This window comes from Spermophilus citellus, assembly GCF_964194105.1.
Source record: "Spermophilus citellus genome assembly, chromosome: 7".
Classification (NCBI taxonomy): domain Eukaryota; kingdom Metazoa; phylum Chordata; class Mammalia; order Rodentia; family Sciuridae; genus Spermophilus; species Spermophilus citellus.
In genome coordinates this window covers 33,698,195-33,722,624 of record NC_138188.1, presented here as the reverse complement: position 1 = coordinate 33,722,624, position 24,430 = coordinate 33,698,195, and the positions used below count along the sequence as shown (strand labels likewise).

The 24,430-nt window shown below is 35.5% G+C and overlaps 1 protein-coding gene across 3 annotated transcripts in view; it reads right to left on the bottom strand.

Moving 5' to 3' along the window:
• The window catches only part of PPP2R3A (protein phosphatase 2 regulatory subunit B''alpha), a 168,559-nt gene that overhangs the window by 106,161 nt on the left and 37,968 nt on the right, over positions 1–24,430 (bottom strand). For 2 of the 3 annotated variants that reach the window (XM_081302778.1, XM_081302779.1), the window contains exon 3: positions 8,108–10,544. The exons of the other annotated variant lie outside the window; for it this stretch is intronic. In XM_081302778.1, the coding sequence (XP_081158904.1) occupies positions 8,108–10,099 (1,992 nt within the window). In that variant the 5' untranslated portion in view covers positions 10,100–10,544. The remainder of the gene's footprint in view (positions 1–8,107; positions 10,545–24,430) is intronic. 3 annotated transcript variants of the gene reach the window in all.

Here is a 24,430-nt window from a genome sequence, read left to right as displayed (position 1 = left end):
ATGTGGTGCTGAGAATTTAAACCTGTGCCTCATATATGCTAGGCAAGTGCTCTTCCACTGAGCTACAACTCCAGCCCTAGGGCAAATTTTATACTAAATAAATGACATCTCAATTAAAAGTCCTCTCATCTTATAGTTCTAACTGGCTGAACAGTTAAAAAGGTAATAATCTGGAATCACAGACTTTATTTAAAACATCATTTTATGCAGGCTTTAAGAGAAGAAATTGACTACAAACTAATTAATTGATTACTCTAATTTTTAATTTTTTGAAAATCTAAGATAGGGTCTCACTAAGTTGTTGAGGATCTCCCTAGTTTGCCTAGGCTGGCCTTGACTTGATGAAATCCTCCTGTCTCGGTCTCCTAAATCACTGGGATTACAGACATGTGCCACCAAGCCTGGCTCCAGTTGGTTACTCTTATTTTTTTTTATTTTTTTTTTTGGTAACAGGGATTGAACTCAGGAGCATTTGATCACTAAGCCACATCCCCAGCACATTTTTTTTTTTTTTTAATTTTGAGGTCCTAAATTTTTTAGGACCTCACTAAGTTGCTGAGGCTGGCTTTGAATTTGCTATCCTCCTGCCCCAGCCTCCCAAGATGCTGGTATTACAGGCCTGAGCCATCATGCCTAACAAATTATTCTTAAAATTCAATATTCTTCTCCTTTATGCTTTAACTTGGTGCTTTTTTTTATCGTTTAATTCATGGCTTGTTCTGTTATAAATGTTATTTAATTCTTAAATAATGAAATGCTAAGGTGGGGGAAAGGGGCCACATGGTGATGGTTATCTGTAGTCTTTGTTCTTAGCCTGTCTTCTAGCCTTTACCTTCACTGATTGCAGCAAAATAGGAAGGCATATGCATTATAGAGGAAATCTAATAAACATTTTTGTCTTGTTTCAACTGCCTCCAAATGATAGAACACATTCCATGACAAATAACAGACCCCCATCTAATATTTTTGCTTTTTAGTCATCCAAATAGTTGGGGTACATATACTTCTAGAATCTAAGGAAGCAAAAGAGAATGAAGAGCCTAAAATTATTAGGTATCGTAAATCTTAAGATTCCTAGAATTTCTAGTTTTCTGGATATCTCCATCCTTGTTAGTCTGATTTCCTTCCTCCCTTTTTCCTTGAGAAATTACTTCAGTTGGAGATTGCTCATTACAGAGATAAGAAATCAATTTTGGATTTACAAATAAAATAAATTTCACAGCAAGTTGGAAGGAACAAAGGGGTTTCTACTTCACTGACATGTTAAAGGCCAGGGGGGAATGAATATGAATGAGAATGATTTCTCAGTAATTTTGGGTAAGAGCTGAATTCATAGATATCAAAACAGAAGGCTGAATTGATGGTCAAGATATCTTGGTAATAATGAGTGATATGCTTGAAATACAACAGCTGATGGAGCTAGGACTCTTGGGTGCAAAGCACTTCTCAGGGTGAACACCTCAACCATGGTCTCAGAAATTCGATCCATGAGGATAGCTGACAAAACTGTCAGATCTAGTCTTGAGTAGTTACTGCTTGGTTGTAACCTAGGAGAAATGGCAGAACTCTTGATTTAAAGGTCTGAATCTGACTCTCAGTTTTATGAAGTCAGGAAACTGCAAGGTATGGCCTAATCAAGCTTGTGAAGTAATCATTTTACTCAGATAATTTCTGAAGATGGTCATATTAGGAAAAGCCTAGTTTTAGGGGTTCAATCCTGGTGGAGATAGTGGAATTTCCCTGGGTATCTTAGAAAAAGTACTTTATTTTTTCTTCTTACAAAAGGATGATATTGTTTTATAAGGAAAAATCTAAACACTACAGAAACATAACATACAAATAAGTCCCTTTAAAAGTGACAATTATTAACAGTATCTATTGAGCACCCACTAAGTGCTAGTCACTACTGGTCTAGGTTTCTAGGATACAGTAGTGAACTAAACATAAATTATGTATTAACTATAAATGATCTTTACCACCCTACTGAAACAAGTCCAAATGAAGTCTATACTTATCAATATGTTGACAATAGTTTTACTTTTTAATCTTAAGAAATCTTTTCTTTAAAAATATTTAGATTTTAATTGGACTTTTTACTAATCTTAAAATGTGTTCTTAGTTGAAAGCTATCTGTTTAACTAGACTTGAATATTATTTTTACAAAAAGAAATCTTAATTTACTTTAAATTCTTTCTTGAAGAATCTGGCCTCTCCCCATCCATTGTTTTGATTATAGAAATAGAAGTATTTACCTGTCTTTGTTTTTACTAAAATTAAATAAAATAAATGATTTTAAGGGTAATTAGGGTTTGTTATTTTAACCTATGATTAATTATTAGTATGATATTGCCCCAAAAGTTTAAAAATAGATTTAAAAATGATAGTAATACCATCTGCGGATGGAAATAAAACAGAATTAAGGTATCCTTTATTATGTGAATTATCAAATTAGCATAGACTCTTAGTGTTTTGTTTTTCTAAAATTATTCCATTATTCTATATGTCAAACCATGTCCTCAGAATTCATTCATTTGTAATTATGAAACCCCTTTGGACTTCAGTCACATCACCTTTTCTACGAACTGTTCTCTTATTCTTGTTTGACTTATTTGCAGGCCCATCTGTATGTCTTAGCTAGTCTAGAACCTATACGGTTGTCTACTGTCACATGGAGGCTTTGTGAAAAAAAAAAAAAGCATAGCATGAAGACTCATTTGTTAACCAATACATATACAGAGATAATTTGACATTTTGTGCAAAGTAAGAAAATAAGGGAATTCAAGACACAAGATGAAAAAGAAGCCAGTTTAAGTCAAGAGATAAATGGTGACTAAAGAGTAGAGAGAACAGTTATGGTCAGAATCCTTCATGAAGGACTTACTTACTATGAAAAGAGTAAATAAATAAAAAGCGGTCTCCTGCTTCAGCCTCCAGAGTTGCTGCGTATTATGGTTTAAATATTAGGTGTCATCCAAAAACTCATGTGTGAGACAATGTAAGAAAGTTTAGAGGAGAAATAATTGGGTTAGAAGAGTTTTAATCTAATCAGTGCATTAATGCCCCCATAGGAATTAACGGGTGGTAACCCTAGGCAAGTAGAATGTGGCTGGAGGAGGGAGGTCATTGCAACATGCCTTTGGGGTACATATTTTGTCCTTGGTGAGAGAAGTCACTCTTCTACTTTGTGGCGGTATCCTGAGCTGGTTGTCTTCTCCACACCCTTCTGCTGTGATGTTCTGCTTCACATTGGGCACAGAGCTATGGGGTTCACCATCTATGAGACCTCTGAAACTGTAAGCAACAAACTTCCTCCTCTAAAATCGTTCTTGTCAGGTTTTTTGGTCATAGCAGTGAAAAAGCTGACTAAAATACTGAGATGTACAGGTATATACCTAAGCACCTAGTTTTATTTACCTTTTTTTTTTTTAAATTTTTGCAGGACTGGGAATTGAACCTAGGAGTGCTTTACCAGTGAATATATCTTTCCACTCCCCCATTTTTTATTTTGAGACAGGGTCTCCCTAAGTTGTTGAGGCTGGACTGGAATTTATTATCCTCAGGCTTTAGTCTTCCTAGTATCTGGGTTTATATGTGTGTGTCACCTTGCCTGTCTATTTACCTTTTTTATGTTTATTGGATTACTGTTTGAATTATTGTTTTTTTTTTTTGCTATTAAACTTCAGTGATATTTCCAAGATTTCCAATGCATTTAACAAAGTAGTTTTATCAAAAGTCTGCTTTGCTGATCTATGGGGGAATATTTAGAACAGGAGTCAGCAAACTTTTGATATAAATGACTAGATATAATAATTTTAGACTTTGGGGTCTCTGTTGTTCCTACTCAATTTTGCAGATAGAACATAAAAGCGGCCACAGATCTGATGTTAACGAGTAGGTGTGCTGTGGACCTGTCAGCAGCAGTCTGGATTTGGTCCATAGGCCTATACTGCTGATCTTTGATCCAGACCAATATTCTTTTTGTGATTTCTCAGAATCTTCCTAGAATTTTCTGTTTGGATCCCTTTCCCAACACAAGTTTGAATTTCAATTATATATGGACAACAAATACTTTTTACTCTTGGGAAATTACTTTGAAATACCTGTTAAATTATTAATAACATATAATACTCTCATATCAACCTTTTTTCTTAGGGATAATCATCAATGTCATTTGAAAGTACTGCCTGTAGGGATGGGGTCATAGCACAATGGTACAGTGCTTGCTTAGCATGTGTGAGGCACTGGGTTCAATTCTCAGCACCTTATATAAATAAATAAAGGTCCACTGACAACTAAAAAAAAAAATAGGGGCTGGGGTTGTGGCTCAGTGACAGAGTGCTCGCCTTGCATATGTGGGACCTTGGGTTCAATCTTCAGCACCATTTATGTCATAAAAATAAATAAGTGAAATAAAGGTATTGTGTCCAACTATAACTAAAAAAAATTAAAATAAAATAAAAAAGTACTGCTTGCATGCCCTATTAATTAAAATGTTTGAACAACTGGCAAATTTTCAGCTATTCAAAAAGAGAAAATAAGCCTTAGTTTAAAATTGGCTATCCTTTAAAAATATATCATACTGAGAGAATGTTTTGCTTAAAAGTCTTCTTTGGCTTCCCACTTTCCTTAAAGACAAATTCTTTGGCATAGCATACAAGGTCATTCATAAATTGGCCTCAATTTACCTCTTCTGTTTTATTTCTTGTTATTCTTTGATCACACTCTAAAAGAATAAAAAACATGAAAGACAATATTGTACAAAAACTGGTAGATCAACAACTTAAGGATAGTAGCTACTTCTGGAAAAAGAACAGTACTGAGGGGTACCCTAGTGATTTCAACTATGTATGAGATTATTTTTTAAGACTGTAATGCTAATGATAATGAAAACACTAAAGCTGAGATCTGAAACAAATATGGCAAAACATTAAGATTGGATAAAACTATGTGGTAGGTGACAAGAGTACTTTTTATATGATTCATCACAGTTTTCCATTTGCTTGAAACAAATGTTGACAAACTACAGTCCATGGGCCAAATCTGGCCCACTGCCTGTTTCTGTTAAGTCTTGGAGCTAAGGACAGTTTTATATTTTTAAAGAATTGTTAAAAAGAAAAAAAAGAAAGAAAAAATTCAAAGAAGACTTGCTGCACACAAAGACTAAAATATTTACTAAAATATTTAAAATACTTTCACAGAAAAAGTCTGCCAACTACTGATTTAAAACATTTCATGAGAAGAGAAGATTAAAAGAAAAAGGAGAGGCGACTGAATTCAAGGTGTGTGTCACCTTGGAAGAATGGTTTGCCTTTTTGCATTAAGCATCTGCCTGAATGAAACATCTTATATTACCTTTCTCTTTAATATTAGCTTTCATTAATAATTTTTTCAATTTTTATCAAGCAGAAATCTTTTCAAATTTTTTTCTATTATACTGGAATTCACTTAAAAGAATATTGAAAGAAAGTATATTCATCAGATTCTGATTTCAGTCTGTAGTTGTAAAAAACTGGGAAGCTCATGTAGCTCTCAGTGCAGCATTTTTAGTATACTTAGACTGGGGATATCAAAGGGACCTACTCCCCAGCTATCTCATTTTTTCATAGGGGATAATGGAGGAAGAGGGTTGAATAAAATTCAAAATGCTGTATCACAATAGAAGTTTCTGGATAATGATTATAAAGTTATGAAATAGGTCACTCAAAGAAGTAGACATTTTTATTTTAATGGACAAGATTATTTTAGGGAAATTAGTGAGATAATATATCTACATGTCTTAGCATGCTTTAGCTCACAACAACTAGTAGCTCTCAGGACATTATTATCATTTGGGGATTGCTATATAGGTATTTTCTGTCCTTTATAAAATATTAACCATATTAGTATTTTCTGTGAATATGAAAATATTTTTTCTGGGGCTGGGGATGTGGCTCAAGCGGTAGCGCGCTCGTCTGGCATGCGTGCAGCCCGGGTTCGATCCTCAGCACCACATACAAACAAAGATGTTGTGTCCGCCAAATACTAAAAAATAAATATTAAAAAAAATTCTCTCTCTCTCTCTCTCCTCTCTCATCTCTCTTTAAAAAAAAAAAAAAAAAAAGAAAATATTTTTTCATAATGTTTATAATTAATTCCTACAGTTTTGCTTTCTGTGATGACCCAAGTTAATTAAAGAGATTAAAATTTATGGGGCTAGGGTTGTGGCTCAGTAGTAGAGCGCTTGCCTAGCATGTGCAAGGCACTGGGTTCTATCCTCAGCACCATATAAAAAAAAATAAATAAAATAAAGGTATTGTGTCCAACTACAACTAAAAAAAATATTTAAAAAATTTGTGAAAACACAAATGAGACTCACATAGAGATTTTACAGAGATTTTACAGTGAATGTCTGAGGATATTCAGACCCAAATCACCATTTAACAATCTAAGGTATGCATTGTTTTAAACTTAAATGTCACTGGCCAACTAAAAATACACACAAAACATACTGAGTAAAAGTGATCCATCTGATCATAATATGCCCTTTTTTCTGATCAAATAAAAATTTTAAAGAGAAGGCTAAAATAATATATAATTGGATTTTTAATTTGGTCACATATATGCTACGTCTAATACTCAAGTTTTAAAAATTTACCATGCAACATTAAAGAATATATAAAAAGGCATAAATATTACAACAAAATACTTAGGGATATGCCACCCAGATTATGAAAGAGAACATCACACTTCTGAGGCCCCCTGACACACCCTTCTTTTGTTGCATCTTTTCCTCACCCAGGTTTAACCACTGTTTTAAACATTGTATTTCAATAGACACTAGTATTGCTGTATGTATATACGTGGCCGTATAACCAATGTGATCCTGCAACCTGTACACATAGAAAAATGAGAATTCATACCCCATTTGAATCAAATGTATGATATGTCAAGATTATTGTATTGTCATGAGCAACTAATAAAAAAAATTAAAAAAAAACATTGTATTTGGCGTATCCATGTGTTTATATTTCTTACACAAATGCACACCTCAAAATAATTCATATTATTTTACAATTTGATTTTGTTGATTTGGCTTTATGTCTGAATCCACACATGCCAACATGTGATAGAGATAATGCTTACCAAATAGTCTAAGTGTTTCTGTATGTTTCACAGGTTTTAGGTTGGAAGACCTGGAGTATGATTTGAAGTGAACAGAGCTGTGTCAGGGGATGAGATAGTTAAAAACCCATCCCTTTTTTCCCCATGCTCCAGTGAACTCATAAGTCACATATTCCAGATAGGAAAATGGAGAAACAGTAAGAACATGGATCTTCCATCAGCCTGGGTCCTTCAACGAGGTGACAAAGAGCCCCCTGCTAACCTATAGACTTGTGAAATGAACAAGGAATAATCTTGTTGCCTTAAGAAACATACATATAAGTGGGCAGATAATCGCTTTTCTGGGCTATAAGTAGGAGGATAGACTAAAAATCTTTTGAAAATACTTCTGTGATTCTAGAGTAATATTTATTTATTATCACTTGCATGGAGAAGCAAATTTCATATACTCTAGCCTTGACCTTTTTTGAAGATCTGTTGCATTAACAACAGATGCATATTTTCAGATACATGCTCATGTATTATTTTAGGAATGTTAGTTTTGTCTCCCCAACCAGATTTTAAGTTCTTTAAGAGTCATGTCCTCTCTTGTACCCTACCGTACACCTTATAAGAGTCTACAAAAGCATGAAATAAGTACTGATCTCTTGGTTGCCTGGGAAGGATGAGGACTGTTAGCCAACTTGAATAAGAATTGTGCTGCAATGCTTGTGCTTAACATACATTGTCTTGATCCTATTTCCACTGTACACAATAAGATATAAAGGTTAAGTAGCTTTCTTTGGTCATGGATTTGTATCAAAGAAGATGAAGGGTATAAAGAAGGCAGCTGAAGCCAGACAGCTTGACTATAAAGCCTTTGCTTTTTACTTACTGAACATAGGTGAGATGATTTTTAATATAGAAAATGAAGCAGTTAACAAAAATAGTTTTTGTTTATAAAATGTGCAAACATTAACACACTTCTTTGGAGACTTCTCAGCACTCAAGATTGTTAGGTCCTTACCTTGATCACTTCTGGCGTCTGCTGAATCAGAACCACTGAAGTTGTATCTTTGGCTTTATCACCAACAGGACTTCTACAGACTGATAAATTGGCTTGAGAGGAACTCGTCAAGGTCTCCTGTAGAATTTGCATCATTTCCTTTTCTTGTGATAGACTTCCTCTGCCTGATTTGCATTCAACTAGTTCTTGAGCAAAGTCTTCAATGCTTTCCAGGATTCGAAGTAAGAGGGCTCGATCCTCTTCCTCTATTTTGTGTCCATTGTTTTCAATAATCTTTGTTAGACAGGAAGGTGAAACTTTTTCCACAGGTGAAGACACTTTAGATTTAGGCTCAAGATCTACAGGGATTTGACCAGTTAAATGACTGTGAATATTTTGAGAATTGGAGTTTTTACCTTTGGCAAGTGGCTGTCTTAAAGATGTCTCCATTTTCTGTGAAAATGATTCCAAATCCATTAACAATTTATCTATCTCTTCCTGACTGTTAGTGTTCATAAAATCTCTCTGGTCTCCTGCTTCCACTTTAGGAACTTTTGATTCAGGATCTTCCTCAGGTAGATGAGCAATTGGTTTCTCAAATATCTTACCAATTTCATTTTGCATTGCTGCAGGACATTTTTGAAGATGAGTACCATTGTCTAAAAATTCTGCTCTATGTTCATTTACCTTTAACAATTCCTGATTGGGACCATTCTCTGTCCTTTGTCCTTTATCTAATAATGCCTTCTTTCCATCTGACTCTTCTTCAATATAAAGAGTTTCCATTAAGTCACCAGAAGAAACATTCTCTAAAGGGTTCATGATTAATGGCAGTGATTGAAGCGGGACAGTTTTTATAGTTCTGGGATCATTTACTTCCAAGCTATATAAGGAATTTGTGTTTGGAATGGCTTTTATACTGTCTGTTATCCTAGAATTATGCTTGTCATCTTGCAATTCGAGAGTTTGAAACTGTGAAGAATCAGGGGTTGAGAGCTGGACAACATCTTCATATTTAGGGGGCTGTTCAGAGCCATATATTGGGGAAAAGGGAGTCAGTTGTAAGGTAGGCATATTATTGACCAGTTCTGTGAAATCTATGGCCTCGTTATTCCCAGACTGCATGAATTCAAATGGTAACTTTTTCAGATAGGATGCTAACCTGGTCATTACATTCATATAGACAGTTTCGGAGCTAGAAATTGCATCATTACCATTTCCTTCATTAATGTTACCTCCTGACTTTTTCTTTATGCACTGTTTTATGATATCTGTGCATTTTTTCAAATCCTCAGAGCATTTCAGTAAGATGTCCAAGCACATTTTTATGTCAGTCCCAGAAGAAAAAGAATCTATTTTATGTTTTTCCAAAATCTGAGTAACAAGATCTTCTTCAGAGAAGTTCTGAAAGAACATGGAAGTTAGGTTTGCATCAAGTGAGTTTCTATGGGATAAAGATTTTTCCTCAACTGAGGAACTCCGAAGTAAACCCAAGGATGGGGAGGTCCCATCATTGTTATAATGACCACAGAGCAAGTCAAAGTCAACTGACCTCCTGTTAAATGAGTCAGACTTAACTTTCCTTCCCTTTTTGTAAGTTGCATGGTTAGAGTTTTTGAGTTTTTCAAGGGAAAATTCTTTTATTTTTCCACTGGCAAAACTGATTGCTTCTCCAGCAATGTCCTTTAAATTACAGGTATTCTGAAATGTGGATACTTTCTTGACTCTCGGTATGCCTGGGAGGACCTGATGTGGATAGTCACCTTCAGTAGAGGAAAGCCCATTTTCATGGGGTAGAAATACAGAGTTCAGATCTGCATCTTTGAATTGAGACACAGGGATATGCAAAAGGTCTGCACAAACGCTATGGTGTACCACAATGCAGTCAATTCCATGTGTGAAGGTGTGGCAGGTTCCAGTGCAATAATGTATAGCTTGTTCGAAACGTCGGTCTATCACCACGCTGCTGTAGTGGTTCACAGTACTAACCACAAGTCTGTAAGTTGCTGCCATAATACCAAATCCACTTAGTGGTGGGACTTGGAACGTTCTAGAACTTGTTTCAAGAAAATTCTCCCAAACGACACTTAGCTGAAAATATATTTAATGAGAATGTTTAGTGGTTTCTTGCCACTACACAATTTTTCCCATGAAGAGAAACCCTTTAAATTTGAGGTTTGGTAACCATCAGTATCAGTAGCTGTTGCACATTAATACAAGCTGTGTGCTTGTATTAACAAGTCTAATAATTTAATAATGTGCTTTTTAGTTTTATTTAGTAATATGATACTATAATATTTTTATGAAAGAATGTCCTTTTTTAGTTCTTCAGCAGTTCTATAATGAGGAAATTTATTGTCATAAATTTACTGCCATAAATCTTAGTTGGTAGTATAGAAGTATTGTGATAATTGAGTTTTCCAAAGGTTTAAAAAATCCATTTTCTGTATAGAGAAACCTATAATAAAAGAAGAAAACAATTAAAAGGAAATGTGATTTCCTAATATGAAGCATTTATTTCTTCTTTCTTTGCATCCTGCATGCAGTTAATCACTAACCCCTATTCTCTGCCACATCACTGATTGCTGATTCAGTATAGGCCTTTGTTTTGTCACACTCTACCCTCCTTACTACCTAGAATAGTAATACCTCAACTCTGCCTTGTTGTGTCTGCCTCCTAGTTGATATTCCTTATCCCACTCTCTTGGCTCCCTTATATGTCACTAACCTTCGCTTTGGATAGCTTTCCTGTCTTTCAAAGCTCAACAATTCATACATTGATTACTATTGTGGAAATTCTTTTTGGTGGGGTGGGTCGGGGTACCAGGGATTGAACTTAGGGGCACTCAACCACTGAGCCACATCCCCAGTCCTATTTTGTATTTTATTTAGAGACAGGATCTCACTGAGTTGCTTAGCACCTTGCAGAGTTGCTGAAGCTGGCCTTGAACTTGTGATCCTCCTGCCTTAACCTCCCCAGTCGCTGGAATTATAGGCGTGTGCCACTGAATCTAGCAGGTTCTATCTCTTTTGATTTACTTTCAAAACCTTCAACATCTGTTCCCATCCACCTAACTTTATTTTCTATTTTTCCCCTGCAGTAACCTTTTGCTTCCATTGACCTAGTCTGATCAAAGACTGCCAATACATAGTGCTGAAACTTCCTTTGTACTTGGAAGTTATTTTATTGTTTTTCTTTAGAGAATAACAGCCTTCATTACTGTTCTTAATCCAAACCTCCTAGACCCTGTTCAATGCAGATATTTCTCTCTCTTCATTAAGTGGACACAATTTACTTAATCATTCTCCTACATTAAAAAACATGGCTTTCAGAACATGATATAGTTGCTTTCCATAAAGATTCTATCAATGTAACCATTCAATAAATAAATACCAAGTGCCTACTATATGCCAGGCTCTAAGTAATACAGCAGTGACTAAAACAAAGTCCCTGCTTTTATGGAGCTGACAATCTAGTTGGAAAAAGAAAAATAACACGTAAATAGGCATATAACTTATTTATGCTGATATATGTTATGGAGAAAAATGAAGGAGGGAAAGATAAAGTTGGAAGGTGCTGTTTTATAAAGAAAAGGAAGACCTCAATGACCTCTTGAATAGAGACTTGAAAGAAGACAGGGAGAAGGTCAAGGAAGTATTATCAGATAAATCCACTTTAGGCAGAATAATCATAAGTACAAAGGCACTGAGGTGGGAGCATGCTTTATTTATTAGAAGGAGACTAAAGTGGTAGGAGCTGAGAAAGCAAGAGGGGCAGTGTGGGGCATAAGACATGAAAGGTGGAAGTCTATAGCAGGGTCTGTAGATCATTATAATGAAATTGGCCTGAGCTCTGAGAGAACCAGGAAACAACTGATGGCTAACTGAACAGAGGAATGACATGATCACTCACATTTTAAGTTGGTGAATTTTGGCTGTGTGTTCAAAGATGCAGAGATGTAAGATAAGAAGGAGGGAAACAAATTAGGTACTACTGCAATGATCCAGACAAGTAGGTTGGGGGCCGGGGCTATGGCTCAGCAGTAGAGCGCTTGCCTAGCACATGTGAGGCGCTGGGTTCCATCCTTAACACCACATAAAAATAAATAAATAAAATAAATATATTGTGTCCAACTACAACTGAAAAAAAAAAAAAGAAGGCTGAGGGGCTTGGACCAGGATAGCTAACTGTGGAGATGTTTGGATACTGTATTATTTCAAAGATACAGCCAATACGATCTGCTCAAGGATAGAATGTGCCACACTGTCGAATCAAGAATGGTGCAATAAAGCAATGATAGGAAGCGGACAATGAAAGCAATGAATTAGAGTATAAGTTTCATTGCACCATTACCAGCATATTTTAACAATAAAAATCTTTACCTATTTAATAATGAGAAACTCAACTCCATTATTTTTATATTTTACTTCTTTAATCCTAGAAAATTTTATTTTGCTTTTTTTATTCTTTGGTAAACTGTCTATTCTTGACCTTTACACATATACATATTGGGGACTTGTGAATTACAGAAACAATAAATACAAATAATTCATGAATAATCTTTTCTTGTGTTGAATTCTTATACTGGTTAAAATACACTTGCTGGTTCCTTGGATCCAACGATAACTGTTTTTATGCCAGTACTACACTACTACATTACTGTTACTTTTTTAAGTTCTACTACCCCTGGCAACGTTCCCCATTTCCCTAATTATGGTTCTTTTTAACCCTCTAAATGTTCTTCCATGATCTTCCATATGAATTGCTGAATTATCAGTTTCAAGAAAAATCTTACTGGAGCTTGATTACAGTTGCAATAAACTTATGGATTATTTGAAGAACACTGACATAATATTCAGATTTTCTATCCAGGAAGATATAAATCTTAATCTAATATTTGTTTAGATTAATTTCTCTCTCTCTGCAGTTTTCTTCAGCTGGGTCACACACTATTCATCTGTTTCTTAGTGTCTTAACTCTGTTGTTATGTGAGTGTATCTTGAACTATTATTCATTCCTCCATTTCCTTGTCTTTAAATCTCAGGTAGTAGATTATAAAAAACTAGATATATTCAGGATGGATGAAACTGAAGCAGAAAGAAGTTCCATAATAAAGGAGGTACCTAGTAATTTTGAAGTGAAAATACAAAGAAGACAAAGAGGAAAAAGTCTAATGGAACAAAAGATGAGAACATGGCAATGAAGGAATTACATTTTCAAAAGGTTTATATCCAGAACACAGTGAAGAAACAGCACCTTATAAAAAATTTATATATGACAGCAGAATGCATTACAATTCTTACTACACATATAGAGCACCTTTTTTAGAAATATAAAAATTTTGAAGAGCTTCTGGGTAAGGATAAAAGAGAAAATAAACACAAATGATAAATGTCAAGAAAGTATTGTAGGGTAACTATATGAGATATTAGGATTACTTCCTAATACGGTTGATAAAATTGGCCCAGAGGCAAAATACGTGAGTGTGGAAAAATTTAAATATCCAATTATCTATCACTATCTGATAAATTCCTAAACTGACATAAAACAGGGTTTTTTTCCCTCTGAAATTTCAGAAAGTAAAGAGGTGAAATATTTTCCTAATCTAAAACAACTGGTTAATAAGGTATCATAACAGAAAGTACAAGAAAGCATTCGATTATATTGGAATGTGAAATAGTCAAAGAACAGAGAACATACACTGTCCAATAAAACTTCCTGAGTTGATGGAAATATTCATCTACACTACCCTATATGGCTATTATTAGCCACATGGGGTCATTTTTAATGTGCTTAGGGCAACTTAAGAACTGAATTTTATTTATTGTTTAGAAAAAAGCTTTAAATTGTAAAATCTTTTTCTTGGTGTGTGTGTGTGTGGGGGGGACTACTTCAGTTTGAACCCAGGGGCACTTTACCACTGAGTTAATCCCCAATAGTTTTTTTTTTCTTTTAATTTTGAGACAGGGTCTCACTAAATTGCTAGTGATCCTTCTGCCTAAAACCTACTGAACTACTGGGATAATAGGTGTGTGCTACCATGTCCAACTAAATTGTGAAATCATTTGAGACTAATGCAGAAGTTGCAGAAATAGTCCAGTTCCTGTGAACCCTTTCCCCAGTTTCCTCCATTGATAACATTCTACATCAATGCAATACAATGATCAAAATAAAAAAAACTGGTATTAGTACTATTAATCAGAGGACTTATTTTTTTTCAATAATTTTCCATGTACTCACTCATTCTTTCCTCTCACTTTTTATAACAATTATTATTATAATCAGAATATAAAACTGTTCCATCATCCCCCCAAAGGCCCCATACAACCCTTCTGAAGTTACATGATCACTCCAACCAGAACTTCTGGCAAACACTGATCGGTTCTCCATTGCTATAACCTGTTATTGAAAGAAATTTTTTTTTTTCAGTACTGGGGATTGAAACCAGGGCCTTGTGCATACTAGGCAAGTGCTCCACTACTGAGCCACAACCCCATTCCTAAAATATTTTCTATGGAATCATATAGTATGTAACCTTTTAAGACTGATTTCTCTCAATATTTCACACTGTCAGGCGTATCAATTGTTCATCCATTTTTACTAATGAGTAGTGCTGTGTTGTGTGTTTGTGTGTGTGTGTGTATATATATATACACACACACCCATACACACATATATATGCACACAGAAACATACATTCCACTATTTGTTTACCCATTCATCCATTAAAGGGTCTTTATGTTATATCCAATTTGGGCCATTATTGCATGGGTTTTTGCGTGAATTCTGTTTCTATTTTTCTAGAGTAAATACCTATAGGTATGATTGCTGGATTTTATGATAAATATATCTCTAACTTTGTAAGAAACTACCAAACTGCTTACCAGAGTCACTGAATCTTTTTACATTCTCACTAAATGTATGAGGAACATGGTGGCTTCTATATTCTTGTTAGTATTTGGTATTTTCTATTTTAGCCAATCTAATTGGTATATGTATTATCTTACATTGCTTTAACTTACATTTCCTTAATGGATAATGATTTTGAACATCTTTCATGTGCTTATTGACCAGCACCATAGCTTCTTGGAGAAGTGCCTGTTTAAACCTTTTTCTATAGATACATAAAGTTAGGGGTTACCATATTAAAGCAGTTCTAGATAACAGAAAAGCAACTTTCAGAAATTCTTTAAAAGCAAATATGAAGAAAAAAAGATGGCAATAATGAAGGTTGGTAGGTTTTAAAAATGAAATCTGACTTGTCTATTATGAGTTATATTACTGAGAAGGAAAAAAAAGTAGCGAGAAAATGTAAACTAATTACAAATTTAGGGCCTTGAGTTCACATTTTAAAAGGCCATGAACAGCAGAAAGCCAGACCCCAAAGGGTGGCCCCAACTATCAATGAGAAGTCTACAATCTAAAATGATCTGAGTTTTTTAAAAAAATGCCAAAAAAAAGAATATTAATTTCCTGGTACTTGGTTCAGACTTGCAATGTTAAATTCTGCCTTTTAATTCAGACTATATGATTCAATTAATTTCCATATAAAATTCTAGACATGAAATCTAATCAACTTCCTAATTAGGAATATAACCTAATTCAGAACCAAGATGCTATCCTGTGTCTAAATGGAAGCCAGACTGCAGCCTTATGAAAACAAATTAACTATGTCAGTCTTTACCAGCTGCAAAATGGAAAGAATAAGAATATTCATCTCATGACGATTAACATATATCAAATTCTAAGAACAATGCCTAGGATACAGGAAATGCTCAGTAAATGTATTGATGTTCTTGCTCTAATTAACTTACCAAACATTTTCTAATTTGCACCAGGCCCTGGGAGAATATGCTCAATAATCTATGGTGATGGTCCTTAAGCCACTGTTTAATGAGGGCAATGACAGAGGCAAACATAGCAGCTAGCAGGGACACTAGAGTGGGCCTTCTGTTTTTTTTTTCCCATTTTGCTCACTTTCAGAAAAGTTGCCCACATACATTCATTCACATACATATATATCACCATTCAGAAATAACCACTGCTAATATTTTTATGAAAATTATTCAAATTTTTTTCTTGCAAAAATTTAAAAATGACACTTTTAGTAGAGACACTTTTCTAGTAGAGGATCACAGGGTACATTCCTGGAAAGATACGGAAGCCCCACAATATTCAAGAAGATGATGTACCTCGGACCTCATCAGCTCCCCCTGACAACTCATTATTGAAACCATGTTAGCTTTTTGTCACTGGTACCATAATACCTGACAATAACAACTTTAGAAGAGGAAAATTTGGGGGGCTCATGGTTTCAGAGGATCAGCCTATGTCAGCTGGCTCCATTCCTTTGGTCCTGAGGAAAGGCAGAACATTATAGTGGAAAGGTGTAATAGAGGAAAGTTACTCAGCTGATGGCAGCCAGGAAGCAGAAAGACAGGGGATGGGGCTTCAGAGGCCAAAAGAACCTTCTAATCCCTGGTGACCTACGTTCTCTAGCCATGCCCCACCTGCCTATCAGTATTTTAATTTTTTTTACCATACAGGGTTTTTTTTTTTAATATTAGGATTTGAACACAGGGGGACTTTACCACTGAGCTACATCTCTACCCCTTTTTATCTTTTGAGACAGAGTCTTTTTACGTTGCTGAGACTGGCATCCAACTTGCAATCTTCCTGCTTCAGCCTCTGTAATCCACTGGGATTACAGATCTACATCATGGTGCCCGGCAACCACTCAGTTTTTAAAAAATTATTAATCCATCAAATGGATTAACCCTCCAATTAGTTTATAGGTCTCATAATCTAATCATTTCACCTGCTGCATTAACATAGAAACTTTAGGGAGATAGCTCATAATCAAACTATAACAGTTCCCATCAATTTATGAAACTTAGATTTGTTTCTATTTTTAGTCAGGGTTTGGAGGAAGAATGAGGGAGGAAGGAACAATGGGTCAACATGGTAGAAGAAATATGTTCTGGAATAAACCCTGGGGTGGGTAAAGCCGTACTTGTTTTGCCACTAATAGTTAGAAGTCTTTGCTTGGCTCTATGCTTGCTTCTGCTGGGGTCAAGTGGCACTAGGATGCCATCACTGAGTGTACCTCAGGGTTTCAGCAATATTGACACTCAGGGTTGGATCGTTGGGAGGGGGAGTCTGTCCTGTGCAGTGTGGGATGTTTTGCAGCACTCTGGCCTCTTCCCATCAGCTGCTAATAACAATACCACTTCTACGTGTCACACTAAAAATGTCTCCAGACATTGGCAAGTGTCCCTCTTTTGCTACCGAAAACCATGGGTGTACCTTCACCAGATATTATAGTGGCAAGTCAAAACATTGAGGAAATCAGTGCTGAAGAAATCCTTTGGACAGCTGGAACAACCAGAATCCAGAGGTAGCATGGGGGTCTGGTGAGTGTGGAGAAGATCCAGAGGTGGGGTAGGACTTCAGAGCTTCAGGGATGCATGGACTTCAGTAGATAGGTTTTAGGCAGGAGGAAATGCACAAGCAAAAGCTCAATGTTAACAATGACAGGATCCTGGAAGGACAATAAAGTGTGAGCTAACTACTGATAAAAGAACCTGTTTTAATTTTAAAATGATAGCATCTGTGCTTTATTTTTGGTATTAGAGATTAAACCAAGGGTGCTTTATCACTGATCTATATTTCCCTGTCCTTTTTATTTCATGGAACATGTTCTCACTAAATACTAAGGCTGGCCTTGAACTTGTGATCCTACTACCTCAACCTCCTGGGTAGCAAGGATAACAGGCATGTGTCACTGCACTCAGCCAACACCCATGCTTTAAGTATTTTAGGATTTAATTAGAAAATTGAAGCTTTTCACTCATTATGGTCTTAATACTTTGTTTAGAGATTTTGCAGGTATAATCAAAGGGACCATATTTTTCCAGAAGTGTCTTGGTACTTTGGGCATTTTCTCAAGCATGGAAGAGCATCACCAGTGGAACAGAAACTGGATCTCATGCCACATTTCACCCTTAAGAACTAAGCTCTGGATTAAGTGATATGCTAACAACTGGCTCTCAGAGGAAAGCACCCTGATCTGCAGCCTTTGCCAATTTTTGTAGTGTAAACACTTCCACTAAAGGCATAGTCAAACCACTAGTAATTTAATAATAGGCTGGAAAAATTTCTAAGAGTTTAATAATCAGCTCCTGTGAACAAGGATCAGCCAACTCCAGCCCACCTCTGCTTGAATATTTCTCTGTAAGTCCTGTAGAAAACTTTTTCTCCTTTCTAAAATGCTTACTCTATAGTTCTGGAGGCTGAAAAGTTCAAGTTCAAGGGGGCCATCTGGGAAAACAAGGCGGCCAGCATCACATGGCATGGCAAGGAAGTGTGCAAGATAGAAAAAAGAGCCAAATGCATCCTTTTATGAGAAACTCAGTCTCACAATAGAGGCTTAATCCATGAAGGCAGTACCCTCATGACCTATGCACCTCTTAAAGGGCCCACCTCTTAATGCTGTTACAGTGGCAAATAAATTTCGTGAATTTTGGGGGACATTCCATGTAGCTTTTTCAAATGGCATTTTAATAACTGTTACTATGTTTTAATAACTTTTTAGTAACTTTAATACTTCTGTCTCCTTTGCTAAACTATAACTTTTACAACGAAAGGGATGACCCTGTGATGTATCTGGCACATATTGGGCCTTCAATAAATACTTGTTGACTGGATAATTGAAAAAAAAATTACAAATGAGGTTGGGGATGTAGCTTAGTGGTAGTGTGCTTGCCTAGTATGCATGAAGCCCTAGGTTTGATCTCCAGCATCTCACACACACACAAAAAAAATTAAAAATGTATATTTATAAAACATGACCCATACCAGGTATACAACTTACTTTAAACTGCCACTATCTCACGAATTTACTTCTGCGTCAAAATAGACGCAACTCATTTTTTACCTTGATTTTTATTTGCATATTATTATTTTTTATGTGATGCTGGAGATCAAACCCAGTGCCTCACACATACTAGGCGGCAAGGGCTCTGCCACTGAGCCACAATGCTGGCCCCAACCTAGCTCATTTTCATGGATACATCATATTTTATCATTTGGATGAAATAATTCTTTAATCATCTGCTATTGTTGAAAATTTAGGTCATTTACTATATTATTTTTACATATGTACTGGTAAGTTTTCTTATGCTTATACTTTAAATAGTTATCCAGCTAATAGTCAAAAGGGGTGTTTATGTGTACACATACATTTTTAAGAGTTTCTTAAGATACATAGGACCAATCCATCCTCCAGAAAAATGCCAAATTTATACTTCCAATATCAGTATAAAAGATGGTCTATACACCACAGAAGTGATATCATTCTTCACATTTTTTTGATAATCTGACAGATGGAAAAGTAAAAGTTTATACTTGCTTGATTACTGATGAGCCTGAACATCTCTTCATTTACCTGGCACATATTTTGTCATTGTTCATTTGTGAAGTCTTTCTTTATGTCCTTTGTCCATTTGAAGAAGGAACATGTAAATCAGACTGAAGTTTCAAAATAAAATAAGGAGTAAATATGAAAGATCAGCAAGAGACAAAATGGAAGGATACTCCAGGTGGAGGGAAACCCATATGGAGGCACAGAGAGTCTAGGAGCACAGGCATCTGCAGCTGGTTTCACTGTGGGGGACTATAGAGCCAGAAAGAGGGGAAGAGACCAGAGAGCAACAGGACTATACCACAGGCTGCCTTGTATGTTAAACTAGGGAGACTGCACTTTATTCTAAACCTATTCAAAAAACGAAGACTTTTAGGCTGAATAGTAATATGAGATTTATGATTTAGAAAGATCATTCAAGTAGCTGAGTGGAAAACATACAGGGATCAGACTGGAGGAAAGGAAATCAATTAAAAGACTACTGTAATCCACGAATGAATATCTAAACCAAGTAGGTGGCAGCATATCTAAACCAAATATGTGGCAGTGATAATAAAGAAAGGGCACTGATTAGATAGCCGAGGAGCAAGAATCCACAGAACTCAGGGGAAGGGAAAAGTCAATGAGGCATCTTGATTTCCTGACTTGGGTACTAGCATACTAGTACTGTTGCTCCCAAGACAGACTTTGGTTTTAGTTTTATGAGGGGTGGTTGAAGAAAGGTTTTGATTTTGAATATTTTATTTGAGGAAGTGCCCATAAAACATCCAAATGGTGATTACTGGATAAAAAGGTGAATAATTGCAGGAAGATGTGGGTTGGAGATGCAGCTTTGAAAAATTACTCAGGGTAAATATCCTCTCAGACCGAGGACAGATCTGGGCTGAAGGCACAACTGAGGACACATTTCTGTATAAAACACAGGAGAAGAATTCTTAGAGGAATTCTAAAAAGAAGAGTTAAAAAGCCTAACAATGAAACCAGGAGATAGCAGTGTTTATGGAGGCTGAAGCAGCGACTTTAAAAATAATGTCACCAGCATTAGATACTGCTGACAGATCAAGGACAAATACAAATTATCCACTAGATTTGCCAATATGAAGGTGCTGGTAACCTTAGCAACTGCAATTTCAGGGGCTCAGTGTCAAAAATATGGTATAAATAGCCTGGATTTTCATTGATTTCTTTTGTTAAAAAATGAGGGCTAAAATTATATTGCTATATTGTATGTGTGTACTAATATGTAACAATTAATCCCACCAAATGGAAAACTGTAATGCACTAATGAAAACTATAATGCTGGATGTGGTGGCCCAGTTACTGGGGAGACTGAAGCAGAAGGATCTCAAATTGGAATTCCAGTCTGGGTGACTCAGCAAGACACTGTCTCAAAGTAAAAAGGGATGGACCACTCAAAAGTGTCAGACCACCCCTGGATTCAATCCCCAGTATGGGGTTGAGGGAGGGCTATAAAATGGTAGCTAGAAGAGAATGGGGCTATTTATTTTCTTCCTTTAAGAATGGAAGATATTTGAGTTTATATATATATGTATCAGTCAAAGAGAAGGATTAAGAAGAGGTTCCAATGAGGCAGGAAATAATAGCCAAAGTCCCAGTAAAAGGATTAATCTCAGAAGCTAAATACTTTTTCTAGTGAGATCAATGGGATAGTAGTTGAAAGAGGAAAAAAACAAAGGATTCTTTCCCCCCATGACAGTTTCAAATTTTCTCAGTGAAACTGAAGACAAAATTATTAAGAGTTTTGGGGAGGACTGGTATTGTAGCTCACTGGTAGAGCACTAAGCCTTTCATGCGTGAGGCCCTGGGTTCGATCCTCAGCACCACATTAAAAAAGGCAAATGAATAAATAAATAAATAAATAAAAATAAAGATATTGTGTCCATCTACAACTAAAAATAAAACAAAAAAAGAGTTTTGGGGAAAGAAGAGGTATTAGGGATTTGAAATGATGGTGAAAATCTGGAATGCTAATGGAACTAAGGGGGAATATGACTAGAAATTGGTAAATGTAAGAACAGATCTTGGCCATGTGTGGTGCATGTGCCTGAAATCCCAAAGGCTCAGGAGGCTGAGGCAGGAGATTGCAAATTCAAGGCAGCTTTAGCAATTTAGGGAGCCCCTAAGCAACTTAGGAAAACCTTGTCTCAAAATAAAAAATAAAAAGGGCTGAGGATGTGGCTCAGTGGTTAACTGCCCCTGGGTTCAATCTCCTGTACCAAACAAACAAACAAACAAAACAAGAAAATATCCTGAAAATACCAGCAGGACTGATGTTGAAGTAGGAATGGTAAATGTTGGGGTACTTCAAGGTTTTTTGTAAAGGACAGAACACAAAAGAACACTGACAAGAGATTCAAGAATAAATGAGAAAGCACTCATAGAAGTATGATGTAATATGTTCACTGATCAAATGATATCAAACATTAAGGAGCAAAGGAAAGAAACATCTTTAGCAATTCACCAAAGATCTCTCATTAGGATGACACCTGCTTATGCAATAAACTTTGACTTGAATTATTAGGTTAGCTAACCAATATTTTATTCACTACATATTAGTGGAGACTTCATTAAATCATCTGAGAGATATAAGTTCTATTTTTTTCATCAGGCTTCTTTTAAAAGTTGATGAACGGCTGGGGTTGTAGCTCAGTGGCAGAGTGCTCGCCTTGAATGTGGAAGGCTGGGTTCCATCCTCAGTACCATATAAAAATAAAATAAAGGCATCGTGTCCATTCACAACTAAAATTTTTTTTAAAGTTGATGAAGATAACATTCCTAAAAATTTTCACAAAAGATAGCATTTTGAGAAGTTAAATTTGCTTATAAATATATTTTAAGAAAGCAGCAATTTTCAAATAATCATACAATGAGAAAGTTGTTGGTGTTACAATCACATTAACTATTAAGCTACCCTATTTTTAAATTCTACAATACTTTTTTTGGATATTTTAACATAATTGAAATGATGACTACATCTTATAGTTGATAGCATCTTAAAATTCCTATTGATCAGAATTGTGACATTGTTGTCACTGAATGATACCTTCTAGCAAGAGTGAAAAGATACCATCATACAAAACATGAGTAATGATTTGGCAAAAAAAAAAGAAAAAAGAAAAAAGAGAAAAGAATACCCCCCCCCCAAAAAAAACCCCTCAAATACAAAAACAAATAAAAAACTTCAAGGAATATAGCAAAGTATTCTTTGTTTTATCATCACTCTTGATGGCATAGAAGAGGATACTGTGAGAAAGAAGATAAACATAAATGAGACTCTAAGTTGAAAAATGATTTTAAAGGGTGTAAGAACCACCACTGACAGAACCACTACTGACAATATTATAGAAATATTTTAACCAATTACTTTCCCCTTGTTTATGCACAAGAATGATAAGAAATTAAGAATATCTGTCAACAAAAACTAAGAATTCTTTCAATAAGTGAAAAAGTTCTAAATTAAAAGCAAGCAATATATCAAAGTTTCATAAGAGTTTTTTTTCTTAATGGCAAATAGAATAATGAGTGTTCTACAGTCTTAATTTAGATAAAATAAAATATTATAAAAAATTCCCATCAGTCTAAATGTCTATGATATTCTGCTTTTTATCCCTGATTCAACAGACTTCTTAGGAATTTTTATAATTATTCTGAACATTTATATTTACTCCCCCTGAGGTCTTCTGTATGTGGCCTTCCCACCCACCCCCCATCCCCCACAGGCCTTTTTTCTCTTTTGGTTCTCTTATCTCTGAAAGGACAAGAGTCTGTTTTCCTAATTTCTGGTTGTGTTGTTCTGTTGTGTTGGTTCTTCAGAGTCCATTCAACAAATAATGAGCATTTACTATAATTTCCACTTTGAGCAGATTACAATTGCTCTAGGTACTTTCTGAAGAAGTACTTTCTAGAAAACTCCATAGTAACCTGCTATATGGCAATTCCTGATGAAATGGATCTGTTGTGAAACCAATGGAAAGAAACTGGGTTTTGAGAGATGACAGCTTTCTTAGGTAAATAAAGAACTAGACAGGCCTTGTAAGCAGAAAGGAATTCTACAAAGGCACACGAAAAGGCCTTGTGTTTTTGAAGAAGTAGGAGTTTGATACTGCCAAAGCTGAAACGGGTTTTACAGTTCTAAGGTTTCCACCAAATGACAAGAAGAAAAAGGAATGCAAAATCTATCTTCAAAAACCTAGGAGAATAACTGTGATTTGCATTTCTCTAATTGTTAGATATATTGAACACTTTTTCATATATTTGTTGATCAATTGTATTTTTTCTTCTGTGAAGTGTCTGTTCAGTTCCTTAGCTCATTTATTGATTGAGGTTTTTTTTTTTTGGTGTTAAGTTTTTTGAATTTTTTATATATCCTACAGATTAATGCTTTATCAGAGGTGCATGTGGTAAAGATTTTCTCCCAATCTGTAGGCTCTCTCCTCACATTATTAATCGTTTCCTTTGCGGAGAAGAAGCTTTTTAATTTGAATCCATCCCATTTATTGATTCTTGATTTTACTTCTTGTACTTTAGGAGTCTTGTTAAAGAAGTCAGATCCTAGCTGATGTGGTACAGATTTGGGCCTATTTTTTCCTTCTCTTAGGTGCAGGGTCTCTGTTCTAGTGTAGTAGCACCCCTTTTCTCCACAGAAAAATCTTAACTAGGTTTCTCCAGAAATCTTCACCATGGCTGATTTTAGGACTGTCAGCAAAAGAGTCTCTTTTTAGAAGAGTTCAATGTAGATAAACTTCCAATTTTCATGTTGCCCTGTTTTACTTGGCCACTGGCTAGGAAGAAATCAGCACTCTAGGTGCTGGAAACCCCCTTACTAGTTTTTTACAAACATGTATTCAGTACAGTAGTTTGTAGAAATGTATAAACAAGGTCTCTGGGCTTGAGCTGGGGC